This window comes from Cyprinus carpio, chromosome A25 (assembly GCF_018340385.1).
Source record: "Cyprinus carpio isolate SPL01 chromosome A25, ASM1834038v1, whole genome shotgun sequence".
NCBI lineage: Eukaryota > Metazoa > Chordata > Actinopteri > Cypriniformes > Cyprinidae > Cyprinus > Cyprinus carpio.
In genome coordinates, this window is record NC_056596.1 from 9193585 (window position 1) to 9218793 (window position 25209).

The 25209-nt window shown below is 36.2% G+C and overlaps 1 protein-coding gene across 2 annotated transcripts; it reads right to left on the bottom strand.

The window, feature by feature from the left end:
• Positions 1-25165, bottom strand: cep290 (centrosomal protein 290). 2 transcript variants are annotated; one of them, XM_042715376.1, is made up of 53 exons: positions 25008-25165; positions 24515-24634; positions 23962-24039; positions 23777-23846; positions 23257-23303; positions 22814-22957; positions 21956-22009; positions 21700-21720; positions 20956-21094; positions 20154-20344; positions 19805-19894; positions 18477-18599; positions 16974-17267; positions 15850-16012; positions 15598-15698; positions 15441-15507; positions 15211-15323; positions 15044-15128; positions 14833-14959; positions 13315-13486; positions 13061-13210; positions 12838-12953; positions 12567-12669; positions 12076-12306; positions 11713-11886; positions 11522-11633; positions 11232-11437; positions 10645-10796; positions 10433-10544; positions 9891-10346; positions 9053-9217; positions 8859-8966; positions 8610-8744; positions 8238-8501; positions 7711-7818; positions 7358-7557; positions 7051-7264; positions 6674-6811; positions 5793-6014; positions 4945-5073; positions 4485-4630; positions 4149-4304; positions 3942-4065; positions 2494-2628; positions 2320-2406; positions 2075-2239; positions 1417-1539; positions 1157-1329; positions 938-1079; positions 588-661; positions 412-506; positions 274-332; positions 1-193 (listed from the first exon to the last, which is right to left on the bottom strand). In XM_042715376.1, the coding sequence occupies exons 2-53, from the start codon at positions 24605-24607 to the stop codon at positions 11-13; spliced, it is 7329 nt and encodes a 2442-aa protein (XP_042571310.1). In that variant the 5' UTR covers positions 24608-24634; positions 25008-25165; the 3' UTR covers positions 1-10. The 2 variants fall into 2 exon arrangements, with proteins under 2 accessions (XP_042571310.1, XP_042571309.1); XM_042715375.1 differs by lacking the exons at positions 14833-14959; positions 15044-15128; positions 15211-15323; ... (14 more) ...; positions 24515-24634; positions 25008-25165 and adding an exon at positions 2868-3806 and having other exon boundaries at positions 13315-13630.
• Positions 25166-25209: the final 44 nt, after the last annotated feature.

Consider the following 25209-nt stretch of genomic DNA (forward strand, 5'->3'; position numbering starts at 1 on the left):
CTGATGTGTGTTAGCTGACAGACACGTCTATGGGAACCGCCACTCCAAACTGATCCGACAGCTTCTTCAGCTGCTCCTCCAGGATGATGTTTTTCTTCACCTCCAGATTGTAATTGTACTTAAGATCCTCAAGTTCCTCGAAAAATGTCGGGTCAAAGTTTTCCAGCTCTCTGGTCAGCCTTTTCACTTCATCCTACAATGAAAGCATTTATAATGTGACTTGAGATTTAAAAACAGTAGATTCTTTATGCATTTGTTTTTCTTCAGGGATACCTGTAATTTCTTCTTTTCAGTATTTGCTGCCTTAATTTGTTCCTGGATCTCCCTGTATCCTACAAAAGGAATAAGTAGATGGTATTTGTCTCGTGTAGCCACAATATGAATTCTTGAATTTATCAGTGGTGATCTTACCTGGTCCTGCTTTGCTGGTTCCAAACTGCTCATCGTACCATTGAATCTGGCGAAGAAGTTGAGCTTTTTCCCTCTCAAGTTGTTTATTGGCCAGTCTAATTGGAAAATATTTGGCAAAGAATGAGTTTTGAGTTATTTTGTGTGCTTTGAAGTCTATGGATATTTACGCGCTTCACCTCAGGGACTGATACTCTCGGGCAAGGCCTTCATCTGTGGTCGCTTCCACAGGGATATTTTTAAGCAGTTCCACCTGTTAATACATATGAGATTATTAGAATCTCTGGGGAAAAGAGCATGTTAAGCCTGGAATACAGTACGTGACTTTTCAAATTGGAACAGATTTTAAAACCCATCTGCCAACTTTATAAATAGTTTAAAGAGCAAAAAAGACAGAGTCACACACACTACCAGACTTTCAAGTCGTTCCGAACACAAACTCAAACAGAAACATGTGCCTCGTTGCTGACGTGTGACAAATGAAAACAAGTGTTTTTAGTGAATAGCTGAAGAAGAATGAGTGTCTCACTTGTTCCTTCAGCTGGCTGACAGCGTGTTGTCTGGCCTGCTGTTTCTCATTCGCCTCTTTCAGCTGCACCTTCAGCTCTGAAATGCTGGAGTTTTTCTTAGCGATTTCACTCTCAAGACCTTTCATCTTGTTTTCAAATAACCTGTGAAGGGGAAAATGAATAATTATAAAAACCTACCTGATGACGAAACTGATTAAGTATTTAAGTAAATGTAATACCTGGACACAACTGAAGATTTCCAGGTCTTGCTGTCTGCCGCCTCTAGAGACAGCCCCTTCGACTGTGCTAATAAGAGCCTCTGATTGGTCTCCTCAAGCTCTGCCTTTAGTTTCTCATTGGCTACTTCAAGGCTGGCTTTTGCAACTCTCAGCTTTTCCGCAGCTTCTGCTTCCTGCAATTTGCCACAAAAACATACTGTAGCATGATATATTAAGAGCATGTTTTACTTACATGAAGTTAACGAAGAAAAAACCCCCACCTTTTTAATATCTTTACGTAAGCGTTCATTTTCCATCATGATTTTCTCAATGCCTTTGGTTTTTGACTCGAGTCTTGCTTTTAACTGTTCCTCTTGTTTTTGTTTCAGCTTTTCATTTTCTGACTGTAACAAAAAGAAAGATACACATTATAATAAAAAGCAGAAAATAAATATTTATTGTCACATGACATTTTTAAAACAATATCACAATCTTACCAATTATACAGTTGCAACTTGCAGATGGTCTTTACTAAATATTATTTTTTTTTACCTTAAAAAATGTTATTCTGTAGATGCATTAATTGATCAATAGTGTCAGTAAAGACATTTATAATGTTAAGAAACATATTTCAAATAAATGCTGTTCATTTGAACGTTCTAATCATCAAAGAATCCTGAAAAAAAAGTGTATCATGGTTTCCACAGAAATATGAAGCAGCACAACTGTTATCAACACTGATAATAATAAAAGTGCATCAGGAATGATCATGTGACACTGAAGACTGGAGTAATGATGCCATAGAATTAATGTATTTTGATAAAATATTTTTTCCACAGTATTACTGTTTTTGTGATCAAATGCAAGACTTCTTTCAAAAACATTAAAGCCCAAACTTGTGAATGGTAGTGTATCATCTAACAACTTCACAAAATGTACCTTAAGTTTCTCATGGTCTCGTTCCAGTGTAGCAAGCTGCTCCTGCACATTGGCCTCTGATGTCTTCTTTAAGCTCTCATTCTCTTTCTGTACTTTCTCCACTACCTTCTTCATCAGTGCGATGGTCTTCTCCAGTTCAGGTACGGTTTTCCCGCTGCGCCCAGACTGCATGAGAAGAGCAAAAGAAATCAAGAAAGGAAATCAGAGGATCAGTGTTTTAAGATCTTAGAGATGCTGCGACCTACCCCACGAACATAGCTGAGCCTCTTCTCCACTTCAGCTTTCTCCTTCTTCAAAACACTGCACATCTCTTTGAGATCAGACACCTGATCCTTTCATTACAGGGAGAGTAAAGTAAGTACAACAGTTTTTAAAAAAAAAATTTTCTTAACATGTTAATTATTTCAATTTTACGGTACTTTTAATCGAGGTAGGTCCTTGTTTGCTTGCTCCAGTTGGAAACGAAGCTCCAGGTTGTCCGTGGACAACTTGAGGTTTTCTTTTTGGAGCTCATGTTCTCTTTGAGACGGTGTACCAGAACCACGGCCAGACGTCTGCTGAAACAACATAGAGATGTTGATGCTGTAGACAACATTCAGCTAAGTAACACCCAGACAATAAACACATTTTAGATACAGGATGGAGATGGTGCGACACAAAGACACTTGCTATGGGACAACAAGCAGACACTCCGGGTCTGGAAAGGCGAGGTCACAAGCTCAAAGCCAACTAAGGGTGGAGAACTGGAAGCTTTGTGTTAGTGCTTCAGTGGAAGCTTCTATGTGTTAAGTACCTTTCGAGCTTTCACTTTGCTTTTCATCGTCTGTTCTTTGTTATTAAAGGTGGTGACCTCTGATTCTACAGATCCAAGAATGTCCAAGACATCAAGTTCAGTTTTAATAACACCTGTGTTCAGCTCCTTAGTTTGGGAACATTTTACGTTCTCACTTAAAATATGGTCTACGTCTTCCTCAGGTATGAAAGACATGGTCTCATCAATTGCTGGTTCCTCAGGCAATAGTTTGGCATCAACTGTGCTGAGTGCTGCTGCTGCTTCTTCTTCAAGCTCTTTAGATCCTGCAGATGATTTCAAATTTTGGCTTGTATCACCTTCAGATTTCAAAGACTCGATCTGTTGTTTTTCAGGTTCTTGCTCCTTATCTCTGTCCTGTTTTAAAATCCCTGGCTCTGTGTGAATCCTATTTTCTTCTGTATTTGTCTTTTCATTTTCAGTTGTTTCATTTTCCAGCTGATCTTCTTCAAGAGTCTTATCTGTCATCTCTTGATGTGTCAGTCCAGAATCTAGTTCTTCTACATCTACATTAGTCTTCATTTCTTCTTGTGCATGTTCAGCCACTACTATATCTTCCTCTTGTCCTCCTTGAGTCTCATCTGGTTCCTCTATATCTTTCTCAACCAATCCCTCTTTTATGTTGTCTTCTTCCTGTTCACTTTTGTTCTCATTGACCAGGTCTTCTTGTTCTACATCTGCAGCGCTCTGTCCGACATTCTCCTGGCTCTTTTCCTCATCTTGACTCACGCTTTTGAATGATGTTTGAGTTGCTTTGTCCTCTGTAACTGCTGTTTGCTTTTCAGGGACAGCCTCTTTTCCAGGAATTGTGTCATTTACTAATGAAGACCGAGTTTTTTCATCTTCACTAATATCGTAAGTCATAGAATGAACAACTTTTGAGGACCAACTGAGCTTAGGTGGTGATGCCACATGTTTTTTCTTCATAATCAGAGATGGAATAGAGGTATGATATATATAAGGTTTGAGAGAAAGCGTAAAAATGAAATTAGTGGAGTGAAATTCATGAAAAGTGTTGAAAGGGAAAATGTTTGTCATGCAAAGTGTTGCACCTACAGATGGTCTGGATGGAGACTCTTTGGACAGTTGACCCTCCAGGGAGTGAAGCCTCTCCTCAAGATAACGGTTCCTGATGGTGATATCCTCTATTGCGGCATCACGGGGTAAAGCCTGCTGCTGCCTACAAAACCAACAGTGCATATTAAAAAAAAATAATAAACTGAACAAATTGGCACAATGGCACGCTTGCTAGGCAGAACACACTTTATCACTTTGATTTGCTGCTCCAATTCAGCATTCCTTTTTTGTAGCTCCTCAATCTCTCTGTCAGCCTCGAGGGTCCGTACACCAACGACCTGATCTGCAGACACTCCTCTGCCCTTTAGTTTCTTCTGGAGACCCACCTTCTCCTGCTCCAACTTCATAGAGATCAGGCAAAATAAACATGATTAGGAATCTTCAACCTTTGTTCTTACTTTTAATAATTGCTAAAGTTAAGCTCACGTTTATTGCATACATTTTGGCCACATTTATTTAAGATTCAAACTCTTAATGCGTCATTTGAAACTGTCCATTATGTGGATAGATTACAGCACAGACCTGCTGTAAAGTTCTTTGATCGTTGTTAATTGTTTAGACAGAGATTCCACTTCTTTCTCCTTCTCTTTGAGAACGCTCCGCACTTTCTCCACCCTGGCCTGCCACTTTTTACCTTCCTCCCATCTCAAGATTTCTTCTTTGAAGGACTGCAAAAACAGGAAAAATTCACATATATATACACACTATTATTTTGTTGATAAATCAGATTAAACAAATCAGAGAAACATAATAATTTAATTATGATTACTATACTTTTTTGTTGACTCCGACATGATCAGAAAGCAAGCTAGACTGTGACTTCATCACAAAATGCTAAATTAAATGTGTGTGTCAAAGAATAAGAGCTCAAATAAACATCTGACATCAAACTACATACGTAAAGGCTTCTTTAGGCTTCTTCTACTGATAAATTACCTTTAACAGTCTTACTTTTCTTGTAGTAAATGCAACTCTAGTTCACCTTGTCCTCCTTCGGGACGCTCCTCTTGTCTGCAGGCTCTGAGATGCTATTCCTGTCCAGCTCTTGCTCCAACTTACGGATCTTCTTCTGAAGAGCTTCAACTGTGGGTCCATCACTCTCAACCTGAGACTGCACAGACAAACACCAAATACACACACAAAAAAGACATCTTTATTTATTTAGACTCTCATTCTATTACTCTGACAATTTTATTTTCTTTATCTCCTTTCATAAATGTAAGATTTTCAAATGTTTTTGAAAAAAGTCTCTTAAGCCCACCAAGGCTGCATTTATTTGATCAAAAATACAGTTAAACAGTAATATTGTCAAATATTGCTGCTCAAGAAGCATTTATTATTATTATCAATGTTGAAAACAGTTGTGCTGCCTAATATTTCTATGAAGACCGTGATTCTTTTTTTTTTCCCAGTATTCATAGTTTAAAATTTGTATAGTATATAATGTTTTAAATGGTAGTGTAAACAAGTTTAAAAGGTGCTACAGTAAATAAAGTTAAATATTGTAATTGTAAAAAAGCTGAGAGATTCATGATTATACATACAAATGTTTTTTTTCTACCCATCAATGACCACAAACTCTGATAAGAGCGAGGATCTGCACAATGGTGTCTAGACGTATTCATTGTAATCAAAGAAGGGCTCTGTTAAACCAGACACAGAGCAGAAGCTCTTCTTTTGCAGACAAAAAAGGGCCGCTGACTCCGTGTCCAAGTGCTTTTGAGTCACTGGTAGAATTACTCAAGAACAGCGAGACATCAATTTCTTGACCTTAACCACTCACGGTACAAGTGAACAAGACTGAAAAAAAAAAAAAACACGTGGTCTAACCTGTAGGCCGCTGCTGAGTCTCTGGACCTTCTTCTTCAGCTCACTCAGCTGATCCTCCAGAGTCTCTTTTTCACTCTGCAGCTTGTTATGTGATTTCTGGCTCCTCTGCAGATCCTTGTTTAAGTTCTCCAGCTCCTCTCTCAGCGAGTTTTCTCTAGCTTTTGCTGCTCGTACGCCATCTTTAGCCAGCTGGAGCTCCTCATTAAGGTCCTTTACACACGCCTGAGGAGGAACACAGGGATATATAATTGCTTAGGGTTGGGATAAAATTCAGTCCTCTTAAAATTTTATGGGTGTTTTAAAAATCAGAAAGTCAAAATTTCATTGTTTGCTCCCATCAATGGCACTTTTTAAAAACTTGATTAATAAATGATTAACGAGAGCAACTGACTGATGCTTTTTAAATTGAGATGAGTAATGTATTTTTATTGTTACATTTTAAACAAATAAATAAACAATTTTAAATGTCCATTTATTTGTCAGTTTTAAACTGATGTATTCAGTTACATTTTTATTTTTAAAGAAGTGTTAATTTATTCATTCAATTTATTTTCAAGTGGCCTTCCTAGTCTTGTATATAATTTTATTTATTTAATTTTGTTTTGTTTTTTTTGTTTTTTGTATTTTTATGCATTGTTTTGTTCACCGTTTTCAAGGATGAATGGATGGTCAAGCAATTTGATGAGCTTCTACAAAGTGACAGATTAATTTTTTCTCACTTGAATAATTGATTGAATCGCCTTTATCATCAACAACAATTGATAAGGGAAATATTTTCTACTTTTAAAAGCTAATGTAAGAGTTTGAAACCAATGATTTACAGTTGACAAGTAAAGGTTTAGAAATAGGCTAAGAATGTAAGATTCTTCCTTATTTTATACCCTGAGCTCCTTGGTCTGCTTGTCGACAATCTGTTGAACATTGAGGGCCTCTTCCTTCTGAGCAGCGTTGGCGATGATCTGCTGTTCTGCTTGAGATGTCAACTGTGCACGAAGCTCCAAGAGAGCCTTACTGAGAGCCTGCGGATTAAGAACAGAGTTCTGATTTAAGTCACGTTCAAATATCACTGTGGAAAAAGCTATCCAGAACAATTAAAGTGCAACATTTTAGTGAAATTTAATGAAAAAAAAGGCCCTTGTGAGATATTCCCAATAGCGCAGATTTCTATTGAAATTATTACTGAATTTTGCCTGTGAAAATTCGCCAATCAATGCTAATTGTAACCGCACATTTACTCTAGTTGTCCACTGTGTGGTACCTTCAGCTGTTTCTCCTTGAGGGCCAACTGAGCCTTCAACCGCTCCATGAGGTTCTTCATGGTGTTGGATGGGGACCTGACATTAGCCTCTTTCTGGGCCTCTAGCTCCGTTCGGAGGTAATGCAGCTCTTTCTCCATCTGAATGAGCTGAGCTCTCAGGTCTTCTGCTTCCTGGGACAGACCCTTCGTTTGGGCAACATGTCTCTCTTCAAGTCTTGGAAATAAAAGCTCATTAAAAGTGACACAAGGAATCAATATCATGATATTGTTTCGTATTGAAAAACGTGGGCTTGTTTTAATTTCTCACCTGGCTATTTCTGCAGCATGCTCCATGGCTTGTGCTGCAGTCACCTGTTTCTGTTGGTCGAGCTCTGCAGTGACGACCTTTAGCTTGTGTGTCAGTGAGGAGAGCGAATTGTCCTGCTCGGCCACCGTCTGCTCCATTTCTGCCAACCGTACCAAGTGCTTATTGGTCGGTACAGTGATGTTTGGTTTCTTCATTAGCTCCTAGAGAAGAATAAAACTGAGTAGCCTAATAAAGATAACAGCTGTCATGATTTATGACATTATTATAAATATGTGTACTATATATTTGTTCTTTCTTGATCCATTTCTGGCACGCTATAATAAGTTGAGCTTTATAATGAATACTCTAGGTACCAGAGCGGTCTGTTTGAAACGGTCCAGTGATGTGTCCATGTAGACATCCAGTTTCTGATGCAGGGCCCTGACCTCTTCCTCATGCCTTTTGGCAATCTCTTCCTGCTCCTGGGGAAATAAAAATGAAGATATACATTATGAGCTTTTATATGGTTTTATTGTGCAATCTGGATCACCAATTTTTTAAGAAGTCTGTTTTTTAAATAAAAATTGGAAATGGAATGACCTGCCCAACTCTATCTGAGCAGCTAAGTCCTTAGCCATCTTCAAGAATCGGCTGAAAACACATCTCTTCCATGTTTATTTGACCCTCTAATTCTAGCACTCTCTATTCTAATTCTATTCTTTGTTTTCTTTTTATTATATAATAAAAAAAAAACTTGCTACGTGTACTGCATTAAGCTAACTGAGACTTGTTATAGCACTTGCATATCATTGTTCTTAAGTTGATTTTGATTGCTTCCATTGTCCTCATTTATAAGTCACTTTGGATAAAAGCAAATGACAATGTAAATGTAAATAGGCACCTGACGAGCCTTTGCTAACAGGTTCTGGTACTTCTTGAGAACCTCTTCTTTCTGATCCAGACGCCCCTGTAGGTTATTAATGGTCTGGTGGGCGACCTTCAGGGTGGGCTGGCTATCAGAGTCCTCTTGTTTGCTCAGGTCAGCTAGGAGTTTCTCTCTCTCAGCAGCGGCTGGTAGGCGAAGCCTCAGTTCATTGATCACTTTGTCTCTGGATAAGACGTTTTGTTCCGATGTCCACAAAGCAGCTTCTTTTTCCTTCAGCTTCTGCTCAGAGAGAAAGAAACTCCTTGTAAGAAAATCTTAAAAACAAGGTTTACAATTGGTAAAGCTGGCTTAAATTATCACCCAGTCACTTGAAGGATAAAAAAATACCTCTTCCAGAATTTTGCAGGTGGCTTTTGTCTCAAGGATGGTACGAACATGCTCTTTGATTTTTCCAAGAGCATAGTCTAACTGGTGCGCTAAAGGCTGATTTGGATCCGGTAGAGAGCCTGTGGCATCCTCAAACTGAAGCCAAAAAGGACAAGTTAAGTGTACTTTAAATTGTAGTTTGGTAAACTGCTTACCAAAGTACAGTAACAAACATTTGTCAAGTCTGCAAAGAGTCAGTGTTGACGGAACCTTCTGAGCTGTGCTTAGGACTTCATTCTGCTGTTTCTCATAGGTGTCGAGTTGGCGCTCCAATTGCACCTCTCTCTGATCCCAGATCAGTTGGCGCTCCTCGAGAAGCTAGTACAATGATAACAAATAAGATTAGAAATCATGAATGAAGCATGCTCTATATACTGTAAAAAAAAAATAGGGAAGATACTGACGTTATTCTGCTGCACCAGCTCCTCTTCAAGGGCACTGATAGTGCGTTCCTGCTCAGCCACAATGTTCCTAAGGTATTTGATCTTTTCCCGCTGGGCACCAAGCTCTCTGCTCTGCCTCATTTCCAACAGACGAACTTCCTCTAGTTTCTTATGCCACTCACTCACCTGTAGGGGATGATATTTAGCTGTAAACACTACAGCGGAGTGTAAATGGGAACAACTTCCTATAGTGACTAACGTAATTCCTTTGAATCATTTACAAGTAAATATAATAAAATCTATTAAGAACATAGGAAGAAATAGTTTTTTTTTTTTTTCAATAAAAATGGTGGCTATTTTTAGGTTCACTGATCACTGTGAGATTTTTTTCATGACAAAATTATTTTCATTACTGTGATTCAAAAATTACTGTATTAAAAAGATTTCATTATACAGTAATAATAATATAATGACAATCACTATTTGAAAAAAATAGATTCACAAAAAATCTGGATGCATTACGAGGAGAGTGGTTATTTTGTTTAAATAATGCAAAAATATTAATAGTGTTTTGAGTGATTATATACATACATAGAGTATATATATAAATAGATAGATAGCAACACATACATATACACACACACACACACACACACACACACATACATACATACATACATACATATACATACATATATATATAAAACATCTCATAACTATATATTCTATTTATATATAACCTTTATATAACATTTTATAAATATATAATTTATAAATAAAAATTATAATTTTTTTTCATAGGAATAAAATATGATTGCAAGAGTCATATTACAACTCTATTTGTAATCAATCAACCTACTTTCTGAGCTCCTTTGGCATCTTTCAGTGTTGCTATGAGCACTTCCAACCCCTTCAGCTTTAGCTCCAGTTCTTGTGCTTTTCCTTCTGCTTTCCTCCTCTCCTCCTCAGCCTTATGTGCTTCCTCTCTGGCCCGTGCCTTGTCCTCCTGCAGTTGGAACATGGTGTTGGAAAACTTCTCCTGTTGGGCCAGCGGCAGGGCTCCTGAGAACTGTCTGCGGAGAGCCTGGATGGTGTGGCGGAGATGTCTGGCCCGCTGGTGACCCTCCTGCCTCGCATGCCACAGCGCCTGCTGCTGAGCATCCATCTGCTGTTCGACTCTGAGCTTCTGCGCTTCAAGTTTCTGCAGGCGTGTGTTGGTGGCTTCCAGTTGGCTGATGGCTGTGGTCTCGCTCAACTGGAGAGCCACAATGTGCTGGTGGAGTTTGGCGATAAGGGCCTTTTCATCGGACTGAGCCTGAAGAGGAGATGTGCAATTACGGATGCGATCAAGAGGCTGCACAGCTGAATTTTTTTTTATGAAAAGCATGAGGAAAAACATACCTGGTAGTCCAACACCTGTCTCCTCAGGCTTTCCACCTCCTTCTCTCTTGACTGCTGTCTGGCCTCCAGAGCAGACACTTGCATTTTAGCGACATCCGACACTTCCCGCAATCTGCAAACATTTCAAAACTCTTAAAAGACATGTTTGTGTCCATTTTCTTGTGATATGCTATCATAGCAAGCATATGCACAGGCTAAGTCATCAGGCTTACTTGGACACTTCAGTCCGCAGGTCTGCATCTGCTTTCTCAAGTTCGGTGATTCGCTTGCGATCAGCATCACTGATGTCTTTGCTCACACTGTCCGCCAGCTCATCCCTGAGCTCCCGCTCTACCCGCTGAGCCTCCAGGTTTAATTTTGTGAGCTGTACAGGCAAAATATTAGCTTATTAAATGTTCAACATACAGTGTTTAAAAAAATAAATAAATAAAATAAAAAGCTTATTTAATGTTCAACACACTTTTTTATAAAAATAAAATAAAAGCTTTTTAAATGTTCAACACACTGTGTTTTATAAAAATGGAAAGTTATTTGATATTATTTTATGTTTTTATTTTTTTAATAAAATATTTAAATAAATTTTTTATGTTAATGTATTTTATTTTAATTTTTATTAAATAATAAAATAAAATAAAAAAAACTTAATAAATGTTTAACACGGTTTTATAAAAATAAAATTAAAGGTTATTAAAATATTTAACATAAAAAAAAAATAATAATAATAAAACGTGGTGTTCAAGCTAAGGTATGGTTGCTTTATTCTGGATGCTATGTGATGCAAGAGATAAATCAGACCCACCTCAGCAAACTTGGTCTCTAGCTCAAAGTTGCGCTCTTCCACCTGTTTGAGGGAGTTCCTCAGGTGCTCATACATCTTCTGAGCATGCTCGGCCCTTTGCCTTTCATTTAACTCCTTCATCTCAAGCGTTGTGATGCGTCTGGACACAGACACAATCTCGCTGTTGGCCAGGGCTTTGGCTGCCTTCTCCATGCTGTTCTCCCCACCTGTGAACACCAGAAATCAATTACATCATTTGCTATGCTTCAACATTGCTTTTGTTTTATGTATCTATTAGCAGTGACATTTACCAGTCGTGCTGATGTTTTCCCAAGCCTGCTCCAAAGTGTGAAGCTTCTCCTTGCTGATCTCAAGCTCTTTAATGATGGAGTTAATGCGCTCAAGTAAAGACACATTCTCCTTCTGAAAGGAAAGGAGAGTACTGTAAGAAAAACAAAGATTGCTTAGGTCTATTGCTTAATGTAACTTGCAAGCGATGTACCTCCAAGTGCTCTAGTGTGGTTGTCTTCTGAACAAGGTGATTGTCTTTCTGAAGGAGGTTTCTGTACTTGATGGTGAGCTCAGTGTATTGTTTGTTGGCTCTCTCCAGCTCTGATGCAGGAACGCTACTGTCAAGGGATTTCTGCAATGTGGCCATTTTAAACGCTGCCATTTCCTAAGGGCAAAGCAAAGTTACAGAGCTCAGCAAAGGTCAGTCACAGCCATCGGCAAAGATGACCACCATCCCTCATAGTGAAAGACCAATATATATTGGCCAGGCTGATTATTTTCTTAAAACAAAGCCTTGGAAATTCCATCATTCATCATTTCCCTTTCCATCTTTTTGAGTGATACATTGGCCTACCTTGAACCTCTGCAGGTAGCCGATTCTTTCAGTTACAGCGGCCTCCATTTGAGTGAAATCATCCTTCAGTTTGCCATTCTCCTTCCTCAAGTGTTGCTCGAGCTCAAGCAGAGTCGTATAACGTCGTGTCAGACATTTCTCATTCACCCTGAGAACCGTCATTTTTCGGGCCGTCTCGGCCAGCTCCCGTCTGATCTCATTCGGGCCCTTTTCAAGAGCCTCAAGCCAGTGCTGGGAATGAGTCAAACAGATAATGGGAAGCACGAACGGGATACATTAGAAACTTATATGAGGCATGAGACATGAGGCATCTAATAACCTTGATTTTTTTGGGATACATTAGAAACTTATATGAGGCATGAGACATGAGGCATCTAATTAATGGAGACATGAGGCATCTAATAACCTTGATTTTTTTCCAGTGACATCAGTTTGTTAGCAAAATTGTTATAGTTATACAGTAGTTTTAGGTGTAAATGATCAAGACTTACATTGAACTCTTTGATTTTTACTGTGTCCACCTCCCTTTGTTCCTCGAGTTTGGATTTCAGTTCGGCAAAAGAGTCTCTCTCTTTCTGCCAAGACTCCCTCTCACTAAATCGGAGCACATGAGCTGATTTCAAATCATGCTTTATTGATCTCTGAACATATGTATAATCAAACATATTTTACAATATAATATAAACAATATTTTTTGGGGATCAGCATACTTTTATGTATATAATGTTTTATAATTTAAACTCTCTTACTGGCTCGGCATACCTTTGATACTCCTTGTATAGTAGTCCTTGTTGATGGCGGATCACTGCAAATTTCCTTTTATATTCTTCCAGAGCCGAACTGAGCTGCTCAATTGAATCTTCTTTGTTTTTGATCTCCTGAACATCCACAGTCGGGAGTCTTAATATTATGTACGTTACATCTGGTTTCTGTTATAATGTGATACAGTAACCAGACTGACACACACACACACACACACACACACCTGTAGGAGTTGTACCATGTACTCGTTGAGAGTGCTGATGACCTCAGCACTAGTTGGCGTCATCTCTTCAGGCAGAGCTAATGACTTGTAAGGGATGGAAGTGCCAGTTGATTTGCTCACTGATTCAACCTCACTTTCCAGGCGAGCAATCTACAAAAACAAAGACACATAAAAGAGTAAAAAGGGTGACAGATAATTCAAAACCTATTTTTTAAAATCCAGTAAACATTTGAGTTGGTAATATGTGTAAAAACCTTCTCATTAGCTTTTGTTAACTGATTGAGAGTGCTTGCTGCCTCCTCTCTAGCTGCCTTCATCTCTTGCCGTAGCTCTTCGTTGCGGCCGGTCAGCTGATCTACCTGCGTTCTGAGGTGGAGGCTTGCATCAAACTTTCCCTCTGAGTACTTCATCTCCAGAGCCTTAAGATAAACAAAATTATCACTCACAAATTTTGTGACATGATATTTAGGAATCGTAATCTCATTTTGCTGCAGGTTTAGGGATCACAAACTTCATATTCGAGTATGCAAGACTGAATAAAAGTTAAGAAATTGTGAGTGTACAATGCAAGTCACATTATCACAAATTTATCAGGATGATTAATCACTATTCCTCCACAAAATCTGTGCTTGCAGAACACTAATGAAAGCTCTGCAGATTTTCACTGAATTTGAATGCCTACCATCACTTGATCGATGATCATCGATTTTTCTCAGTATAAATGCATTTTGTAAATGTTTTTTTATATATATAAAATGTCAAATTTAAACTAAGATGATAATCGTTAAAGCTATGAATGATAGTGCTGTACTATCTGCTCAGTTAAACACATTTCACCACAGTAAGGCCATTAAATGTATAATTTTATGACATTAAGGCCTGGTTTCATAGACAGGGCTTAAATTAAGACAGGATTAAGCAATAGTTCAATTAGGACTTTTAAGTAGTTTTTATAAACATGCCTTAGGAAAAAAAACATTACTGGTGTGCAGACAAATTTGATGGCATTTATATATTTTAAGATATGTCAGTGCAAGTTTCTTTCAGTTAAAACAGCTCATTTTAGTCTGGGACTAGGCTTAAGCTTTGTTTGTGAAACGGGGGTTAGTATTTATTAATAATTTGTTCGTTATATAATTTATTACTATTTTATTCACATATAAATAATTTGTTTATTAAATATTGTATTACTCATTAAATGTACAATTTTATATACACCTTTATTTTAATTGCATTGCATTTATTATTTTTTTTTTTTTTGCATTGCATTTATTATTTCAAATATTATTTCAATGTAACATTTTTTATTTAGTTATTATTTAAAAATGCATTATTATGCTAAATTCATTATTATAATGCCATTATTACTAAATTAAAGATTTATCACAATTATATTATGCTAAATTAAAGATTTACTATTTATTTATAAATTAAAAGTATTATTATTATTTTTTTTAAATTAAATAATTTTTTTTTTCATTAATATGTATATATTTTTTTTTATATTAAAATTTTTATTTATTTATTTATATTTAGTTTTTTTTATTTATGAGTTATTTTAGTTTTTTTTTATTATGTTTTATTTAATAGTTTTTATTTTTTATTTGTTTTTAATATTTAATTATAATCATAAAATGTATTAGATAATTTAAAATGATTTTATTTATAATAATAAATAATAATATATAATAATTCAATTATTATTTATAATTTAATAAAATTTTTGTAATTATTCATATTTTATGTTATTATTTATAATAGATAATAATAAAATATTTTTTATTATTATTGTAATTTTTCCTGTGGAGGTGGGTGTTTTCTTCTGAGTGTCCTGGATGGCCTGCAGGATCTCCTTCATGCCCTGCTCCAGCTGTTTATTCTCATTCAGCATTTCATTCACTGCAGGAGAGAGAGAAACATTATAGTCACAGAGAGCACCTGACACTGCAAAGTGTGCAAAGGTCAAGCGGTGATGCTGCTCACATCTGGCTTTGAACTGGGCGGATTCTGTTCTCTTGAGCTCAAGTTCTTTCTCTTTGTTGCTCAGCTCTTTCTTCAGACGCTCATTCTGAGATCAAAAAAAGGTTGTTAGCTTAACTTTAACACTTTTATTATGTTCAAAACTCATTCTTTTCTCTTAAAAGCCTTACTTTGTGTTTCATCTCTTCATCGGTGAATCCAGAGACAGGCCTCTCTCTAAAAGATCTGCTGGGCTTTTCTTCAAGACTGTCATCAAGCAGTGAACTACTAACTACTGATATGCCTAAAAGGAAATGTGCTGTCAGGTTTCATTATATAATGAAGCAACCAAATGATCTGTTTATGTGTATAGAACATGAGTGTGTAACTGATATGCAACATCTTGGAGATAAGATCTCACCTTTGTCCTTCACCAGTGCACGGATGCGTTGTTTCATCTCGAGCCTTTCCTCCTCCAGACGCTCAATCTAAGGAGAGTACCGTTTGGGGTCACAGACAAAATTAAAGAGGGGTAACAGACCAAAGTAAGACATACAGAAAACGCTAATCAGTTTTACCTCTTTCAGCAGGACCTGGTTCTCTGCTTTGTACTGTCTCTGCTTCAAAACCTTTGATCTGCGGAATTCACTCAAATCCAGTTCTTCCTTTGGATTTAATCCTGGTGCGGGAAAATGATCCCAATGAGGGTCAAATTAGATTTTTATCTTAGCAAAATCACCAAGGGATATGAAAACAATCTAATATGTCTAGATGTAGGGATAATTTATATGGGATTCCTGAAAGAATAAAAGCAGGCTGAGGAAATTTACCAAGGCGTTCTCGTAGGTCTTCATTCTCATCTAGCAGGCTGTTGATTTTGATCTCCAGTTGGTTTATCTCTTTTATCATGGATTCTATTTCCCGGTCTCTCACTCGGATTTGATTTTTACATTCTTTGATCTCAGTGATGGCAGCTTCCAAACCTTCCGTCCCCTGAAAGACAGTGGAGTGTTTCAAGCCAAACTTCTATTTTAGGTTTTCTGTAAAATTCTATGTTAAAGTGACTCACTTGTTGTTTTCTGAATGTTTATCATTTAAATTATTTGTGATCAAGTGTTGCTGCTTTCCAACAGAAATTGTAGAAGTTGCATCAAAACTTTTCTATTTGAGAAGTTGCCCCAAAGCATTATTGCTAGAATCTAGTATTGATGAGAATTTTAAAATTAGATAAATAAATCAAGTGCAACCCAATATAATTCATTTTATTTGAAAAGATTGATTATTTGTACATAAATAGGAATATCTTTAATGAGTGGTCACAACGACAGATGCACTAAAACAACAAAAATTAATGAAAATGTTGATTTTATTATATATATATATATATATATATATATATATATATATATATATACACACACATTTATATTTATAAATATTATCTTTTAAATTTACATTTATAAATATAAAATATTATTATAAATAGATTTATATTTAAATAAATTTTTTAATGCATATGACATTAATTATTATTTATTAAATTATTTAAAATATTCACATTTTCATTTAATAAGATCACAAATATGGGCCCAAAATTAAACAGTCACAAAGATAGATGCGATAGATTCAAAAATAATTAAATAAATAATAACTAAAACTGGTGATAAATATATTAAATAATAAAAATTAAACATGCTTTTAACAAATTATTCATTTACATGTATTTAGTCATTATTTAAACATTTTTAAAAGTTACATAAAACTTTTTGTCAAGTGAGCTTATAAGGAAGGCTCCTATTGCAGGCAACTTCTGCTTTTAGATTCAAGAAAATGATCTTGTAAAGATGGTTTGTTGAAGACACTAGTTAGAATATAAGAGTAATTAACTGATTTAGACTTTGTAACAGGAGTGAATTTTACACTACTGAATGTGTAAAGGGATAAACTCACTCACAGACTCATAGAGACGGATTCGACTGAGTGTGTCATTGAGTTCTATGTCTTTGTCCCTGGCATCATGTTCAGCCAGTTGGGCGGCACGCTCAGCCTCCAGAGCTCTCCTCTCAGCCGCCTGCAGCTTAGTGCTCAAGTCTTCCAACCTACGCTGCTGCACGCTGACGTGACCTTTATCTTTCTTTAACGGTTTCTTCAGCTCCTCGATGAGCACAGCATTCCTTTCCATTTCTGTTGTGTACTGCTCGACTTGCTCTGACAGCATCTTGATCTGGTTGTCCCTCTCTTGCACGGCCTTGAAGTCAAACACAAAGTCTATGACTTCCTTAAACCCCCGTTGGGATAAAATAAGATGAACCAATATGATGGAAACAGATGAATAACGACAGATGTAAAACTGAAGAAGAATGACACATAAAGCAAAGGAAATGAGAAACAGAGATACTCACGCCACACAGTTCATATATGACCTGACTCGGCCGAGTGGTAAACAAGAGAGAATGGAAAAAGGAAACGTTTGGAAGCAAATGAAGCATTTGAAAGGAAGCAATAATGAATCAAAGTAGAGTGCATCAAAAAGAACACACAGATAGAGAAAGACACGATAAAGCACACAAACTAAGTCAGATGCATTAGAGTCAATCTGAGGTCTGTCTGTTCTTGTGTCTGCGGCGAGGTTAACAAGTTACAGCATTAACGCCGTATTTCCAGAAGCATCACAGTGGCGATGATGAGTTTTTATCATGTGTCATACATTAAACTTTTGCAACACCATCTTTTGCAATATACAGGCTCTTATGAAGCAACAAAAAATAAAAGCGGGACATACTGTTTTAAAACAATACATCTGGTGGGCTACGCTCCACACGCAGTGACAGTCACGTAAACACTATCTATTCAGCAAATCTGGCTGAATCTTTGTAATTTGAGCAGTTTATAGCTACACTTTGAGGTTTGGGTGTAATTTGGGTGTAAATATGGATGCTTCCTCATGTAAATTCAATTTCACAATTTTCAAGTTTGTTAAAATGATCAATAGCCAAATTCTAATACTGATATGATAGAATCTATTAAAGGAGTGCTGCTAAAGGAACTATTTAATATAACAACCCAGAAATCTCTTTATTGCCAGTATCTCTATATACATAGAGCTGCAAATTCCGGATGTGCATCATTTTCATCATCATTAATGTCACGTGATCCTTCAGAAATCATTAAAATATGCTGATTTGGTGCTCAAGAAACATTTTCTATTATTGTCAATGTTGTAAACAGTGATAAAACTTTTTCATGACTATTGGAAAAATATACATTCTATATCAGTTTTAGAGTTTTAGTTAAGGTTTATCATCTAATATTTATCTTTTTTTTGTGTGTTTGTGTTTGTGTTTTTGTTTTTGTTTGTAAAGAGAGAGTGTGAGAGAGTGTGTCTTTTTATACTTTTCATAGGTAGTTTCAGAAAAGTGATTCAGGATAGAGCTGCGTGATACTTCATTTGACTGACCTGCTGCAGTGCGATAATGTTGCTTTTGTCAGAGTCCATCTGAGCAGCTCGAAGTTTCTCTCTCAAGTCTCTGATCATCTGCTGATATTCCAAAATTTCCATATCTTTCCCTGATAAAACACTCTGAAACCGAAACAAATACGTGACAGTTTACAGCATGTACAACTTCCTCAACTACCAAAAGAATAAATCTGCTGTTTCCCTCAGTTTACACTGTGTTCACACTCTGACAGTGTTGGTCTATGGGTTGCAAGGATGTGTGATACTATTCTGCAGGTTAGACATTTGGAGCTGATTTTTCACCGCTTAGAGGCTTGACATCAAACCAGGCAGTAATTGAGAAACTCTAATTACTAGTTGTTTAGTGTTCTGGGCCTTTTCCATCATGTCTGTTCAAACAAAGAGCAGTTACAATGGAAATAGTTATAGGCTTTGTGCTTGGAATGTTCTCAACGACTTCAGGTGATTTGTGTCAACATGTTTAGTGTAGTAATAGCATCATGATGTTAAATATGATACTTGTTATTAGTTAATTTGATATTTCTCTATGGCGGCAATTTGTATTCCATTTATTATTGTGTCATAAATGTTAAAAATAGAAGTACATTTGAATGTTTTTGCTCTCTCAATCAGGTTACATGAACTTTGTGTCTGCAGTTTATTCTTTACTTTAGGGCAATGCGAACTAGCCTTTAAAAATATTCTCCATATTTTCTAGGGTTTTCAACTTAAAATGTTAAGTTCGTACAATTAATAATAAAAAAAAATGCAATGAAAATACTTTGCATTTTATTATGCAAAGTATCCCATTTATGAGCATAAGAAAAGCAATATATTAAGTTTTTGTAATGTCTATTCAATGATTTACTCGTTTGTCACAGAAATGTCTTTGAGTTATCTTTATTTGGGAGCTTTTCAAAGAAAATATTGCTATATGAGATGATATATATATATATATTTTTTAATTAAAAGCATTATTTTATTTTTATCTACATACTTGTATAAGCTGAATTCCACTGTATGTGTGTGCTAGCACAATGTAACAAAAATGAAAAAAAAAGTGTTTTTCTTGGATTGCCTACTCAGATGACAAAATTAATGGTTGTCAGAGTCTGGCACAAAAGCAAATATTCAACCTTTTCAGAACTTCAGAAAAATGACTCCTCAAAGAACATTTTCAGACAGGTAAAACCACATACAAACAAGAGAAAAACAACAACAGCCACTTCAGAAGTAGTGACAAATGGGGAACATTCATGAAACCTGAACTCATTTGAACATAAACTGGTTTTATTTGTCAAAGCTGACATTTGCGAGGTTGGCCTTACCTTCCACTCCTCCACTTTGGCATTAACAGCAGCCATCACCGGGTCATCTTCTTCAACTCGAGCCTGGATTTGTTCATTTAGCTCTCTGACCTTTAAAAATACATCCATTTCAAGTGAGTCGATTAATTATAACAATAATTTATTTTTCTTTCAATGATAAAAGAGGCCACCCCCATTACATGCATGCACACTCACAAACTACTCAGATTTATGCAAAACTCAACCGTAACTATTTATTTCTGGCAAAAGGAGCTAGGAGAACCAGTTTAGCTGGCACAAACATTATATCGATCAATCAGCATTCAGGACTAAAATGATCCATTTTCTACAGTAAATTTACTTAGAGCACCTGAAGCTTGGCATGATCTCGTTCTTTTCTCAGCTGATCCATGATGGCATCTGTCTGCTGGACTGCGATCTTCATCTTATTGTATTCATCTGTCATGTTCTCCATCTCCTTCACAGACTCCTCCAGATTCTTCTGCAGGTGCTCATTCTCGCTCTTCAGGTTGGCAGCCATGTCCTCGGCATGCTGGGAATAGGGAGGATTTGATGAAGATTGCACAAAACAAGAGATTGCATTTGAAACATGCTTTAAAAGATTAAAGGGGACTTCCCTGAAATAAAAGACACCACCAAGATTGAAAACCAACTACTTATTGAAAAATTACCTGTAAACATTTAGGTGTTGATGTCACATTTACATATTAATATTGCCATAGACTGAAATCAATAAAACATTCAAACTGCAATTAAAAAAAGAAAGAAAAAAGAAACCTTGACCACTGATATAGGCAAAAGTAAGATGCAATGCAAAAAGTAATTTATTTTCTGTGAATATCCGATTCATAGGTCGCACATTCACACTAAAGGTAAATAACTAGAGGAATAAAAAGGGCAGTAAATGATATATAAACAAAAATAAGCTATTTATTAAAAAAAAAAAAGAAATCTTATATACTGATACAAGTGGGCTCATGTTACAAATGTAAGTGCTACTAAAATTTACATGTGTATAAATTAAGTGTGTATTTTTATTTTATTTTGCCCCATTTATAGGAGTACTGACGCATTAGAGGTGTATTAATCTAGACAGTGTTATGACGGCATTATATGGCAGGCTGAAGGTGATTTGGGTGTTGGTTGTTCAGGTTCTATGTGCTGTTGTAGATGTTTTTTTTCTTTGGTGAGTCTCCTCTGAATCTCATTGCCCTCCTCTTTGGTCTGAAGAGGCTCTCTCTGCTCTACTTCCTTTCTGTAGAACTCCACATCCTGTTGCAGCTGTTCGTTCTGCAGCAACAAGCAAATCCATTACTCAACCTGCTGTCAAACATGATTTATTACTGGATATCATGGTGTGGATATCCCTCATCGTTCCAGGGTGTCCTATTACTCAAAGCACAATACTTTTGAATCCTTCGTTCCAGACATTTGTCTCACATTGCAGGAGTGTTGATTAATTTCCTATAATTGCAAAGTGGTGAAGCCATCACTCAGGGCTTAGTAATAAAGTTGGCCGGTTCCAGAGTTTTCGGGACCTGTTCTAAAACAGACACTTGCTCTATTGTGGAGTGTCATGTTGATCATGTATATCTGATTTTATGAGTTGTTGCGAGTTAAGATGATTTATATAGAAGTTAAGATTACCTTATATAGAAGTTAAGATTACCTTACTGGCTTATGTATAAGGTTTTATTGAAATTGTGAGAATGAGTTGTTAAAGTCTCGGATTAGTAAGAATAGATTGAAAACGATCAACAACTCTAATCTGCTGCTTCAGAAGCCATATACAGTACTGTTTTCATATACAGACTGGTGGTGCAGTTCTAACTGACATAAACATGTTTCTAATAAATAGTCTGGCTTCTCTAATTCTGCCTAATCTGGGGTCTTACCTTCTTTGCAAGCTGCTTTATCTTGAGTGGACATTGACAAGAAACGACAGCAAGGAAGAAAAGGATAAAAAAAGAAAACAATAACAGGCATGCATAAAAATGAAATGATCAGTTGTGGAATACAGCTGAGAAGAAAAGCAAATAAAGGTGACGTAACAGAGAGAATGGAATGGATAATTAAAAGCTAACAGAAAGAGAATGATTTAAGATAGTAGTCTAAATAAAAGCTTTATGCAGCAGAAATGACCGGACATACCTCTCTTTTTAGCTTCCTGTTCTTTTCTTCTGCCTCTTCAGCACGGAGAGCCAGCTGTGAGGTGCAAAACATACAACCAATGCATTAGGTTGTTCTCAATCCCAAACCATCCTTATTATTCCATATTTATCCAACAAATTAAAATACATAATTTTGATACCTTTAGTTGAATTAATAATTAATAATCAACTGCAATAAAAATTATTTATAATCATAAAAACCTTTTAGATCTTACTTACAAAAACATGATATTTATCAGTGTCCCACATTCTGCATGATTTACTTTATTATTAAAATATTTCTTAAAATCATCACTTGGACCCTTTCTACAGCATATCAGGAAGAAAAGTGAATAATCTCATTCTATGTTCTCTTTTTTTTACACAAATTTAAAAGTCAAGCACTCAACCTTTACCAAAGTTACTGTAAAAACTGTACTATTCTTTAATTTATTTAACATGCTCCTAATGTTTGATATGTTTAGACAACATATAAATTCCCATTCTTATTATCGAAGGTATATTTATAATTGCATTGCATTTGATCAACTTGCATCTATTTAATTTTGATGTTTATTTAATGTTTATTGCTGGAAATTAACAAAATTACATTAATTCTGGTTTTGAAATGTATTGATTCATGTCACAAATTTTGGTCACAGGGTTGCCAAAATAATAACTCATCTCATATAATATAAATACAAAATAACAACAGCTCACTTAATATTTAATTTAAGTTTGACGGTGGATTTCTGAAAGTTAAGCTCTTCCTTTCACCGACCACTTGCTGATAAAAAAAAAAAAAAGACTTAAGGGTCTTCTGGAACTCTTTTGTACCCTAATCGTTGAAAGTGCCTACCTCCTCATTGGCTTTCCTCTCCTTGCCCATTTCCTTCTCCAGCTGGGTCACCTCTCTCTCTTTGCGCTCCAGGTGACTCTCCAGTTGGTGAATCTCATCCCGGAGGAAACGTGTGTCTCCCCCTCCCATCACACGCTGGGCCATCTGGACAGGAAGCAAGGTGGATTTGAACGAGCCAAGACCCAAAACTCTCCATCTGTATATATCTCTGACACAGGTGAGTTGTGCAGCTCAGTGACGTCTCACTTATTTCACAATAATAAACATATCAAAGGAAATTTGATGTGCACAACAACTATAGTTTTAACAGACAACAACACACAAGGAATTAAGCCGGTAATCCTCTTAAGACTGTACTTGTACAAAGACTGCTCACAAACAGCACACAATGTAAATCAAATAAGTGCACTTGTATACAATTATTAGTGAAATACCTCCCTTACCTCTAGCTCATCTTCCAGCTTTAGCACTTTGGCTTTCAGCTCATTTTCTGCAATCATTTAAAACACAAACATAAATATATTACTTAAATTACAGCACTTGCAAAGCTTTAGCTCTTAACATACAGACTCAATTACTTTATTAGATCATTTCGGCCTTAGGCTTGCTACTGGATTTTTAAACATAATACTATAAATTTAAGCCTAAATTGATTCACCGAAGAATTTTAAGATTGAGATTTGAAATCTCTCACTGACATTGAGTTCTGCATTCAATATCGAATTGCCATTGATGTCGTATATATGCATAATGAATTCTGATTTAAACCAGTAGATGTTTTACGAATGAAAGTTTTTTTTGTAACGTGACCTTGAGTCAAAAAATGCATTCATTTAATCCAAATTTTTTATGCATTCATTTAATCCATCTTTTTATTAGAAAGATTGAAAACTATTATTTTGCTAAATTGCGAGCACTGTTAATTCCTGTGGGAAATGCAAATCGAATAATGACCGTACATACCAATTCTTGCTTGCTCCACACCTGCGCTGTCTACAACCTCATAGGCACATTTAATTTCATCCAGTTTCATCTGAGGGTCAGTAAGACATCAAATGTAACATCTAGACTGGCACACTCAATACCATTAAAATGACTGACAGCAACTGCAGATGTTAAGATGTTTGGTGATGCTGTATGAGTCTTACCCTCAGTAGTGTTTGTGAGATTCTAAAGAGCTGAATCATTTTCTCTGAATCGTCTGCTTTCAGGTCCCGTGGTCTGACCTACGTAGAAAGAAAAGCATGATTGTAAGAAGGATTTCAGGGAGAATGCTTTTGTCCCTCACACATTCCAATAAGCAGATGTTTGTCTGGAAGCAAAGCAGTATTCCAGTTTAGCTTAAACATGCAACCTCAGATACACACAATACCTGAGCATTGTAACTGTGCAACTGCACATACATACACACACACACAGCTACAATTTACAACCATTTATTATCAGCATTTCTATTTTTATTCTGCATATTTTCAATGAGGTTTAAGTGTCAAATTATGGAAAAAAAAAACTGTTATCAACATATTAAAAAGCTAATTTGGATGTTTGATTTAGGATACATAAAATGTTCTGCAATTTCATTACCAAAATGCTACATTTTTATTTCCATCGCTGTCATTTCCACTACATTAAATACTGTGACTTCCTGATCATTGTACCTTATCTACACAATTTTTATGCCTTTTAAAATGATACACTCACCAGCAAAATCAAATCACAGATTTTCTCATCATCTTCTCCCAGATCTTCTGGGTCTACCCCCATGAGCAGCTTCCAGTCTGCGGCTGCAGGCATCTTTCTGCTTTTGTACACAGTGCTGAACTGAACAACAGTTTGTTAGATGTCAGTGTGATATCAGATGGCGTTTAATTGCCAACCTTCTTTACATACAGTAAAATATAATACCAATGTACAATATTCTCGTTCACATAGACTTCTTACAGGGCACTATGAATACACCTTCATGTAAGAACGCAGGATAATAACGGTATTACAATAAATAAGAGGTCAAAAGACAAGCTAGATATTAGCAAGAACTGTTCTAGCAGTGTTTGCAACTGGTCATATTTTGTAGTGTCTGTTAGCTACAGCATTATACACTGAATATTGGTTTTAAATGCGTTGGTTTTAATGTCACAAATGCAACTTTTGTACATATTCATAACAAGAAAGACAGAAAATGACGCATTCAGACCTTATTGATAAAACAGCCTAGCCATCTTGTTCCCCTTGTTCTGCTGCTGCTGCTAGGCAACCATGAAAACAGTCGTAAGGCGGAACGTCGTAAATTCGTCTCATTGGGCTCTGTTTTAGCGCAATACGATTTGTGACCCTTTTTAAATTATTCCTAGTTATGCGGTACGTTCATTACAAAGGAGGTAATATTGAAAATATAT